The 12,500-nt window shown below is 39.0% G+C and overlaps 1 protein-coding gene across 1 annotated transcript in view; it reads left to right on the forward strand.

Annotated features, from left to right (window-relative positions):
• LIN28B (lin-28 homolog B) overlaps positions 1-2,682 on the forward strand; it is a 134,526-nt gene extending 131,844 nt beyond the window's left edge. The window contains exon 4 of the mRNA XM_053590599.1: positions 2,046-2,682. Coding sequence (XP_053446574.1) covers positions 2,046-2,415 — 370 coding nt within the window. The 3' untranslated portion in view covers positions 2,416-2,682. The remainder of the gene's footprint in view (positions 1-2,045) is intronic.
• Positions 2,683-12,500: the final 9,818 nt, after the last annotated feature.

Below are 12,500 nucleotides of genomic sequence, written 5' to 3' on the forward strand. Positions count from 1 at the left end.
ATGTAGGAAAACATTATTATAAGTAATATGGTTATATTTTTGAAAGATGCCATTTTTGAGTGTGCTCTTTTGAGGACAAGAATTTCAAACATTTGTAATTTCTATTAGTATTTTTGCAATATCTGTTAGAACATATGGCTGAAATAATAATGAATCTATTATAAATTTTACTTATTAAGATATTAATTGTACAATAAATAATTTAATTAGAACATGATTCCTTAGTTTTCCCATTTAAGTTTTGAAAATATGATCTAGTCTGTCCTAAGATAAATACTTGTTAATTATTGTAAAGACTAAAAGCCCATTCTGTAAATTCATTTTTATAAAATTTGTAAGGCAGTATAAATAACTATAGAAATAGGCAATAATTATCTAGATTTTTTGACTATTAAAAAATTCACCCTTTATAAATTATCCTAGAAGATAAAATACTAAGTATCCCACATACACTGTTTAACAGATTAAGAGTAGCTTAGTAGCTTATCTTTGAAGTATAAAGTAGTCTAAATTACTGAGCTTGATGTTCTCTCATACACATACAAATATAATTCATTACAATTAACTATGTCATTAGTCTATTTTCTCATAGTTACTGCATATTTTGCTGTTGTTTTCTAAAAACAGTGTGAGCTGTCATTATTTGTGCTTCAATGAGATTTGTGGAGTCAGAAATGTATTTGGAAAATAAATTTGAAATAAAACCTTAAAATACTTCATTTGGAGACAAATCAATAAGCAAATTCTATATTTAACAATCAAATTAAAAACCTTTGTAAATCTAAGTTTTTCTTAATTTCTTCTTCCAATAGTTTGTTTTCAATATAAAATTTTAAAAGAAAAAAATTGTGTTGAAATTGAGCAAATACATCTTCCAAATAATTCCCTTGGTAAGCTAAATTTTTAGAGATCTAGTACAGAGCTGTGTCCCAAGTATGCATTCAAATATTAAATAAGGATGGATTTATGTTGTTTTCTATTTAGAGGAAATCACCATAAAGGAAAACTAATTTCTTACAGAAAGAAAAGAAAATAAATTTTTCTTATCACTGAACTAATCTTGTATCAATCTGATGTAAATATTAATATTTAGAAGCTTTCTTTTTCTGAAGCCCTGAGTCAGACACTTAACTGTGTCGCTCTAAAATATATTGGCAATTTGCCAGATAGCATTCTGACTTTCTGATGAAACATCTGAGTTTTTAATATGTGTATATCCAATTTCACTGCACTACTTTATTTTGTATAAATGAAAAAATTCTTCCAGTTCAGCTGGTTTCAATAATCAAAATAATTAATGCTCAAAAAAGTGTTAAACTCATAAAATTTAATTTGGTCTGTAATTTTCCCGATTGCTGAGTGAACTGCTATTTCATATCATGTCAACAGCTGTATTTTTAAACTGTTGTTTGTAAAACTAACTGGTTGGTTTTTGTTGAATATTCGCTGCCCTCTAGTGGACTAAACTGTTCGTTGAAAATAAGCAACTGTCAAATTTAAATAAGCAGTCATTTTTATGTGGAAGTGATGAAATACTCTTTCATGTTTTAGTACTCTTGTTTTTCACTGGCTATTATGCACAACTAATTGTGTAACTTTGCTAGAGCACTTTGGTGATGATAGGATTTGAAGCAACAAGGATAACCAACATATTAATAAAAAACAATAAATACTTTTAAGAAAGCACATTAGGCCAGGTATGGTGGCTCATGCCTGTAATCCTCACACTTTGGAAGGCCAAGGTGGGTGGATCACCTGAACTCAGGAGTTTGAGACCAGCCTAAGCAAGAGCAAGACCCCCATCTCTACCATAAGTAGGAAAAATAGCTGGCCATGTGATATGTAGTCTCCAAGGCAGGAGGATCACTTGATCCCAGGAGTTTGAGGTTGCAAGGAGCTATGGTGATGCCATTGCACTCTACCTTGTCTCAAAACAAACAGAAAAGAAAGGCACGTTAAAACACGCTGATCTCAGGGACAGTTTGTGACGTGCTTTATGAAACCTGCTGCCTACTTCTCAGTGTTCTCCTCATTCATTCTTGCAGATGCTACAACTGTGGTGGCCTTGATCATCATGCTAAGGAATGCAGTCTACCTCCTCAGCCAAAGAAGTGCCATTACTGCCAGAGCATCACGCACATGGTGGCAAACTGCCCGCATAAAACTGTTGCACAGCCACCCGCCAGTTCTCAGGGAAGACAGGAAGCAGAATCCCAGCCATGCACTTCGACTTTCCCTCGAGAAGTGGGAGGCGGGCATGGCTGCACATCACCACTGTTTCCTCAGGAGGCGAGGGCAGAGATCTCAGAACGGTTAGGCAGGTCACCTCAAGAAGCTTCCTCCTCCAAGTCGTCTGCAGCACCAGAAGAGCAAAGCAAAAAGGGTCCTTCAGTCCAAAAAAGAAAAAAGACATAACACTTCTTAACGTATCGCTTTCTTTACCCAATCGGGAAGTCTACCTCATGCAAGTACAGGGGAACAGTATTTCACAAACAGCAGCTGACCTGGTATTTTAACTACTGTTGAGGAACTGTGAATTTTTAAACAGACAAATCACTCTAAGCAAATTACATTTGATCAGGGTGTCATGTTTTATGTTATTCAGAGAATGAGATATTATGTGTATCAACATGTGCATGTGGGAGAGGGAGCGAGCCTGAGTCTGTGTGTGTGGACATGAGGATTTTTATATAGGAAAGTAGACATATATATAAAGAGAATTTGCCTTTATATATGTGTATATATATACAAGCACACACCCTCCCTCACGTAATTGGACATTTCCAAGAATTGAAAACCCTTGTGTATTTTAAATGATTCAAGTGTTTTAAATGATTTCAAAAACAACCCCTGGAGTTTTCTTGAAATACCACTTCTTTTATATTACATAAAAACAAAACCATGACTGTTATTTTTTTTGTGAACCAAAGGCTACTTCAGATCTCAGAGCTGCCAATCATATGGTACTAAAGGTTTTTTAAAACATCCACTTCTCCCGAGTTTGGGATTGTCTCTTTTCCTTGATGTCTGTGGAGTGGTATTTTTCCCCCCTTTTAAGGCAGTACCTTAACTCCATATGCCTCTGACTGCCATAGTTGATTTGTTTTTGTTTTTGTTTTTTTTTTAATTCTGGGATTCATAACTCCAGAAAAGACAATGAATGTGTAATTTCTGTGCCGATATTTCAATGTTTTTAATTCTATGTTTTGATTGTAAATTAGATGCCTATTAAGAGAGATGAAGGGGAGGGTATAAAGATAGTGATTTGACTGTTTTCAGTGGTATTTTGATACCAGCTCGTTGTAATCTTTTCCATGCTGTGAGGTTTTGAGGGGATTGTGGCGGCAGCAGCTTCTCTTGACTAAGTCAATCTTGTGACCACCGCTTAGAGCAGGGAGCCCTGAGCCCTCCTCACTTACTACTGAAGACCTTAAAGGAGAATTCCAATAGCTGCGCGAGTATTTCTGGTGGCTAGCTGTGTTTATTCCCCCTGGGGAGTTAATCAACTTGACTCTAAAGCAAACAAACAAAAGCAGCACAGAAAAGAACAAAAGACTAGGGTTGAGAATGAAAATCCAGTGAATGCTCACAGTTGCCCAGTCTGTGTGAGCTGACAATGACTTTGAAAAGGACAGTGTTTGGTGTCAGGCAGCTAGAATGAATGAGAAGCCTGGGCATAGGTACCAAAACCCCTCCACCAGATAGCTACAAGTATTTTGTACAACACAATTGATGATGTGGAAGGTATCTTCAGTGTTTGTGCTGGAGTAACCTGTGTGGTAGATCCAGGATGGACGTTCAGTGGTAGGGGTAGAGGATCTTCTCAGGCCGGTTCTCATCTGTGTTGATAGTAATACACCTGCTGGAGACCAGTCCTACGATTGGTTCCTTTAGGTGTCAGTTAAGGAAAAAATTATTTTGGGGTCATCCTGACTTTAGGTGTTATGGGCAAATTTGAGAAACAGCTTCAGGAAGATATCAGTTAATTATGATTAGGCAATAAATATAGTTTTGTATGGGCCTGTTGGTGTAAGCTCAGATAATCAAAAAGAGAAAATAGCATGACTCAAAGGAGACATATTTTGCTGAACAGTTTTTGCTCCTTCTCCTTGTGCTGTCACGGGAGACATCCACGTTGCTGCTGTTTCAGCAAGCCATCCTAAGGAGAAAATGCCTCTGATTGGGTTACCAGTCCCTTACAGCTCAGCTTGAATTTCACAACAGTGTTTGTGAGAATCTCTGTGGTATATACTGAAATTTCATTGTGCTGTGATGCAAAGCTTACCTTTGACGATATTGAATGTGATAATAGCTGTAGAGAAGTACTTCCTTGCCTTATGTGAGGATTTCAAGCTTATTTAAATTATGTAGACAAATCAAAGTGACATTGCTTAATTTTTTTTAGCAGATATAATAAGCAGGTTAACAGTAAAAATGCAAAACATGGTAAGTCACTTTGAAAATTCAAACCAAAGTTCCTTGACCTTATAGAAATAGGAAATTATGGACTTGAAAATTGGACATTCCCTGTTTACATATAAAAATTCACAGCTGAGATCATGGTTAAAAAAAAAAAAAACACAGAAACACTTTTGAACTGTGGATTTTATGGATGCAATTTGAAATCCTTTTCAACATCTTACAAGGCTGAACTACTAAGAGCACATACCAAACCTATCTTACAGTTAAAAGTTGGAGTTTATTTTTTATATGAGACTATTGTCACTATTACAATACATACTCAGGACAAAGAACTTTGCTCAGGGAACACACCATATGTTTTTGTTGTTTCTTTACAGGCTAGTCTGCAGTCCTGCTTACTCCAGATAAACCAAATACCTGAGACCTTTATATAAGTATTATGTACTGATATTAGTAACTACCTCTGAGTTTGACATAGATCAAAGTTTCTGACTATCCAGTATCAGTTCTCCTGTTTTTATTTCATGTGAGAAATAGTCAAAAGCAGTATTCCTCAACTCCTGGCATATGTGACTATCTCTGACACGAGCACATTGTCCGTTTATGGCAGTGAAATATTATTCTGTTTACAGCAAAAGGCTACCTCATAGTTGATGTCTGGCACACCTGTGTGCTGTTCTAGCCTCACAGGTGGCTGGTAATTCTCTGGTACAGAACCTTTTTACCTATGTTATAGATAGCAATTCACAACTGCACGTTTCTGACAAACACTAGCAAAAAACAGAGCATCCCATTTTAGTTAGCCATGTCTCCAAGCATTTCCTTAAAATGATTGTGTATTTAGTTTAAAAAAATTATGGGCACTCTTCAACTTAAGCAAAACAGAACCCAGAAGCACTCTCTCTGCTTTGCCCAGAGGTGGGGGGCAGAAAGGGGTAGCAGGAAGAGGGTCCATGTATGAGTGTTTTTGTGTATTTGTGCTGGGCAAACAGTTTAAAAGATGCCAATCTTCTTCATTTCCATGTGTTGCCCTGAAGCCACGCGAATTGCAACATCATAGCCCCAGGCACATAACTAACTAGCACTGGTTTACCAAGGAGTGAACACACAATGCCATGCCTCGCTACTGAGGAAGCAGAGTCTGTGTAGAGCGTTGGTTTGCAGGGGTTACCGACGGTGGGGCAGCAGGTCTGTAAATGAAGTTGCATTTTAACCAGCCTCACCCTCGTGTCAACACAAAGGTAATTCCTACTAGTCTCTTAAGCCTATGAGCTACATGGCAGAGTATAGTGGAAACATTTTTATACTTGCATTTCTAGTCTTTACTACAAGACTTTGGGTGTATTTTTACAATTGAAAGATTTAGAAACATTTTTACCTGCTTATAACTTGGAAGTTTAGTGTGCAATGTAAGGAAAAAGATCAAGAAATGTCATGTTTTAGCATCGTTCCACCACCAAATAGAGAATGCTTTTATTGCTGATGTGTTCCTTTGGATTTTGCACCATTATGGCCCCAAGTTACTGCTGGTTGTATTTAGTTTGTGAATAGAAGCCCATAAGTGTTCATAGACTTTGTAACATTCACTTTAAGATGAATTATACAGGACATGGGAAATCTCATTAAGTCTTAAAATTAATTTAAATTAATTTATCTGTTTTCTCTAAGAAATGTTTATCATAAAATATATATGTATTTCCCCTTTGCTTATAAATTTTGGGAAAGTGTGTACAAGTGCAGCTGCACTGACTTTAATTTTCTAGATGTCTTAATGAGATTTATTTGTTTAGAGAAGAACAACTTATTGAAAGCATCAAATTCTGTCTGGCATAACTATCAACAGCCTCTTCAAGATGTGGTTTTTATGTGATCTGTGTCAATAGTTGTTCAGATAGAGTGAAAGGTTAACATATGATTCATTTTTAAATTTTATATTTGGAACAAAGCTGCAAGTTATAGTAAAGTACTGTACCGTGAGAAAGTATTATGATATTTAATACATCCATGGCTTAACACTTGTGAGAGTCACCAGCTTGAAAATGATGGTGTTGACTACCTCTTGAATCACTTGCATCTATCAACCACTGGCACGTGCCACCAAGCTGGCTTTAATAATTAGTGTGTGTTGCTTTTTGGTGTTAATAACTCTAACCATACTAGAGACCAAAGTGAACCCTGATTTTTATGTCTTTAATACGGTGTTTTATCTAGCGTTTTTAAATTATCCCATGTAGTATTTAGATTACCTCATTGTCCACTTTGACTCATGTTGTTTACCAGTGAAAATAACACTTGAACTGTATGTTTTTAAAGGACGAAAAAGAAGGAGCTGTTTGGAATGGCATTTCCCTCGTGTGCAGTCATCTGGACGGTCTCACGCACTCTTTGCCTTTCTGCAGACCATGGATTTGATATTCTCATTTCATGCCTAATGTCTTAGTCTGTCAATTATGGATTTGTTGAGGTTTTAAAAAATTACTTGATTAAAAATAAAACATATAACGTTGGCATTTATAACGGCTTTTGGAGATTTTTCATGATTTATGTTGTTGCTCCATCAAATAAATGGACAGAAGGGCATTTGGGCAGTATCTACACAGGTCTGAGTTGGGTGCACTGGTTTTAACACACCTTCAGGTGATGGTGATTAACAAACATGGAACTTACGCGGGACAGCTCAGATGGTAAATAAGTGCGGTGTGAGCCAATGAACACGGAAAAGCGGGCTGTGCCATCGGTAGGGATTGTTCTGCATCATCCAACCGGGATTATGCAGTTTTAAAAAAACTTTTTTCATTATCATTATACTATTTGAAACACGGTCTCGCTGCGTTGCTCAGGCTAGTCTCAAACTCCTGGGCTTCACTGACCTTCCCACGTCAGCCTGCAGAGCAGCTAGGGTTACAGATGTGCACACCACACCTGGCCGTGCAGACTGGCCGGTCGGGACATACTCCGAGTGGTCTGAAACGAAATTTTCAAAGCCTTTTGGAGAAATCATTTTAGAATTTTCCTACAAGTGTTTCCTAATAATTATACAGAATGTGAAAAGAAAATGAAAGCCAGAATACAACAGTACCAAATATCTAAAATGTGAATGTAGACTTACCAGTAACTATGAATGCAGTATTGGTGTGGTATAAAAACAATTTGAGGTGTTCAAGTCACATCATGGTCACCAAAATAAATACATAAATAAACGATTTGAGGCAAGGAGATCGTACCTGTATTCCCAGCACTTCAGCAGGCCCTGGTAGGAGAACCACCTGAGGCTGGGCAACACAGCAAGATTCCATGTCTGCAAAACATACTGAAACATTAACTAGGCATGGTGTCATCCCAGCTACTCAGGAGGCTGAAGCAGAAAGATAACTCAGGGGAAGGGAGAAAGAAGGTGGTCCAGACAGTATGCCATGGGCTATGGGCACATGAACCACCAGGGCATCTGCCTGAGATGGGTAAATGAAGAGTAACTTTGGGGGACACTGAATCTTCAAAGACTCTCTACCACTTCTTATTCCTCCCCTGCCTTCTCTGCTCTCCCAGGCAGACACACCAGAAAGAAAAAAAGGATTGCTTGAGCCCAGGAGTTTGAGGTTACAGTAGCTATGATCATACCACTTCACTCCAGGCGACAGAGTGAGACCTTGTCTCTTTAAAAAAATTTGATAAAACTGTTGAGTTCTATAAATTGGCCAATCCCACAATTAAACTCATTGTTTACACCAGGATAATTAACTTTAATTTTTTGGAGGTCTACTATGACCGCCAAATTCGTGATCTTAACTTTTTTTTTTTTTTTTTTTGAGACATAGTCTTACTGTGTCTCCTTGGCTAGATTGCCATGGCGTGCTCAGCCTCCGGAACGGCTGGGACTGCAGGCACCCACCACGACACCCAACTAGTTTTTCAATTTTTAGTAGAGACAGGCTGGTCTTAAACTCCTGAGCTCAGGTGATCCGCCTGCCTCAGCCTCCCCAGAGTGCTAGGATTACAGGCATGACCTACCGAGTCCAGCCAATCTTAACCATTTTCAATTGTACAGTTTGGTAGTTTAGAGTATATTCACGTTCTTGTGTAACAGTGGGTGAGTCACTCTTCCTAGGATATGAAGGGCTTTTTGGTAGAAGAGTCTTTTGTTATTTTAAAAGCAGTATTTACTATAGAAAATAGGGTAAATCTTTAAAAAATAATAAAAATCCCATCACCTGGAAACAACCAATAAAAATTTTTGAATTTTCTTCTGGTCATATATACACCTGGGTGATTTTCAAAAATTATGTTACATTATATATGGTTTGGAGTTTTGTGCTTTTCCTTTAACATCATATATTTTTGTCATATCAATAAAACTTATTTCAAAACAACTGGGTAAAAGCATGTTGGGTTTTAGGTTGAGCACAAAAGATGGGTCTGGTTTGGATAAAGAAAGGGAATTGGAAGAATATTCAGAAGAAACAGCATGAATGAGAGATTAGGGTTAAGAGTAAGCATTCCTCTTTAAGCTCCTATTCCTGGACATAGAGGGTCCGGCCACCTGTCACTGTCCAGCCAATATGCAGAGACACAGATAGCAGAAGGCCAGCAATCTGCAGAACAGTGCGAGTAGCCTCTCTGAGACTGTTTTGAACTTCCATTTCCAAAACTATCATTTTATACATAAAAGTTCACAGCAAAAACCATGTTAACCCTTATCTTAAACAATAATCAGTATATCCCGTGACCCATAATAAATGAGAATTGGCATAAACCATGACCCAAAACATTTCTAATTCAAAGACTTATCACCTAAATCAATTGCCCTAAAGTATACATATTTAGGTTAAAGCTGAATTTATAGAACAGCAAGGATGGACGACGTGAAGTGACGCAGGACCTAAACCAGCCAGACCAGCTGTGTCGTCTGGGCCCAGCCTGGCTTCGTTGTCTTCCCACCCGTGAACTCTCACAGCCAGGAAAGAGACAAATGTTGCTAGACAAAGTATGATAGAAAACAAGGGAATGTTTTGGAGGGCAACCAAAGCAGCCAGGATCTGAGGGGTTACAACTTTGAAAGAAGGGGAGCACCCTAGGCAAATGCCACGTTTACCCCCAACGTTTCCCCTCAGACAACTCGCTGGCTCCCTGGGGCACCACAGGGTGACAGGACCCAACAGGAAGTGGAAGGTTTGGTGAGTGGAGGAAGCAGGAATTCAAGGCCACCATGATACTGGAATTTCTTCTTCAGTAGGTCTTTGGTTTCTGGGATTTGAAGACTGAACCCACAGACCACAGATCAGTGGTAAGACAGGCTTTTATCAGACAGAAGAGGAACACAGAAGTAGTAAAAAGCACCAGAGCTTCTGGCAAAAGGGAAGAACTAAGTTGGAAGTCTCTCACGTGGGTCCTTTGTCTAGGGGGATACATTACATTTTTGGCCAGGATTTGGTAGGTGGAAAAACATCTTTTCAAAGTTAATGAGTATATTAACAAATGAGCTGTAGTCCCAGCTGCTTGGGAGGCTGAGGCAAGAGAATTGCTTAAGCCCAGGAGTTGGAGGTTGCTGTGAGCTGTGTGATGCCACGGCACTCTACCCAGGGCCATAAAGTGAGACTCTGTCTCTACAAAAAAAAAAAAAAAAAAAAATGAGTGGAATGCAGTCTCCCTTCTGCGAAGGCAGGTACCTCAGGGAAGGGATTAGGGCTAGTGCTCCCTACTCAAGGTGGAACTACCCAAAACATTTTAGGCTGCTTTGTTCATGACCTTGCTTGAACCCAGAGAGTATGGCCTGGAAAGACCCACCTATTTGTGCCTGAAAATGGGGATCTGATTTCTGAGCTCCCCTGGGCCTAGAGAATAGGGGGATCTCTGTCCAGCCTTGCGTGGGGGAATCCTATATCAACCAGAGCAAGAGAAAATTGAAAGACAAATTCCAGAGAGAAGGATGTGGAAAAGAGAGCCCCTAAACTTCATATAGGTTATTTTTAAGACAGTAACTAAATCACGTGAGTTGGCAGAAAACAGCAGCTGAGAGCAGGGCTGTGATGAGGACGCAGCCAAAGAGGAGCCTGAGGAGCAAAATTAAGGGTGTGCTCATTTTCTTTTTTTGGGGGGGGAGGGTATGTCTCATTTTCGGGGAGTACCTTGGCCCAGGTACCTTCCTGTCTCGTCCCAGCTTGGCTGGGAGGCTAAAGAAGTGGGAGATGCCCTCAGTCATCCAGGGCTGGGGAGATAGTGAATATCCGGCCTCAGCAAGCTGGATGGCTCTTGGTAAACACCCTCAGCTTTTTGTGTTATCCCACAAAAGAGCATATAGACCCCAGAGGAATCATGCCTTAGGGAAAAAAGCAAAACTGAAACAGACCTGCTCTAATAAAGCCTAATATTAATCCTTAATGGGACCAAAGCAGCCAGATAACACTGCCTACCTGCCAAAAGAAATCAACCCTCCTTGGAAGAAGAACCTTTACAAACTTTCATCTACAATATCTGGCACCCAACCAAAAAGCATGCAGCATGCTAATAACCAATTGGCTGGAAGCAGAAACAACAGATGACAAAAAGATACACAGAGGTGATTAAGAGATAGCCATTATTATAAAAGCACTTGGAAAAATAACTATGGTGGCCGGGCGTAGTAGCTCACACCTGTAATCCTAACACTCTGGAAGGTGGAGTCAGGTGGATCCCTTGAGCTAAGGAGTTGTAGACCAGCCTGAGCAGGAGCAAGACCCTGTGTCTAAAAAAAAAAAAAATAGCCAGCGTTGTGGCAGGCGTCTGTAGTCCCAGCTACTTCAGAGGCTGAGGCAAGAAAATGACTTTAGCCCAAGAATTTGAGGTTGCTGTAAGCTATAACATGGCAGCACTCAATCCCAGGGTGACTGAGACTCTGCCTCAAAAAAACAAACAACAACAACAACAACAACAAAAACTATGGGAAATAAATACAGGAGAAGATACAGAAGTGAAACAAATTGTAGAATGCAAAAGCTAATGCCTGAAAATAAAAATTCAACAGATGAGGTTAACAGCAGGTTAGAAGCAACCAAACAGAAGATTAGAAAATGGGAAGACAGGTCAATAGAAAGTATCCAGAATGGTGCACAAAAAATTTTGATAGTGCAGCATCAAATTGCAGAGTGTTTTTGTTGTTGTTGTTTTTAAAGCAACAGAGTCTGTACTACTTGTTTGGAATGAAGTGAAAGAGAGAATGATGTAATACAGCAACTAGTAAGAGTTAAGAATTTTTCCAGATTAAAAAAATTGCTTCTTTGTTCACTGTATTATTTTATAGCCTTGCTTCAATGATGGGGATATGATCTGAGAAATGTGTCCGTAGATGATTCTGCCCTGTGTGAACATGAGAGTGCACTCACACAAACCCAGCTGCTGCAGCCAACTGCACACAAGGGCCACAAGGCAGAGCCTGTTGCTCCAAGCTACACGCCTGTCCAGCTGTCCAGTGTGTTCCTGCACTGCAGAATGCTACAGGGAATTGCAACACAATGGTAAGTATCTGTGTATCTAAATGTAACTAAACTAAACTTAGAAAAGGGAAAGTAAAAATGCCATGCATTCTCCTGGGACCACCATTGTACATGCTGGCTGTCAGTGACCAAAACTTTGCTTTGTAGCAAATGATTATTTCATTATTAGAAAACATAAAATGTGATTAATGAATGTAGAAAAGCTACAAGTCTCAACAAAGTTGTTACAATTTTTACATAGCTGTTTTCCTTAACAAAGTTAATATAGGGCGGTGCCTGTGGCTCAACGAGTAGGGAACCCAGCACCACCATAGCCGGAGGTGCTGGGTTCAAACCCAGCCCTGGCCAAAAACTGCAACAACAACAACAACAACAACAAAAACAACAAAGTTATTATAGTCTTGCTTCCCAACTTTCTTGCTAAGATCGTGGTTAGAAGCCCTGTTGGACTCTTGCTCTTTGCTTTCTATTCTTCTTTTCTTTTTTTTTAAATTTATATATATATTTTTTTAACATTTTTTTTTTTTATTGTTGGGGATTCATTGAGGGTACAATAAGCCAGGTTACACTGATTGCAATTGTTAGGCAAAGTCCCTCTTGCAGAGGACAATT

Source organism: Nycticebus coucang, chromosome 5, assembly GCF_027406575.1.
Source record: "Nycticebus coucang isolate mNycCou1 chromosome 5, mNycCou1.pri, whole genome shotgun sequence".
NCBI classification, from domain to species: domain Eukaryota; kingdom Metazoa; phylum Chordata; class Mammalia; order Primates; family Lorisidae; genus Nycticebus; species Nycticebus coucang.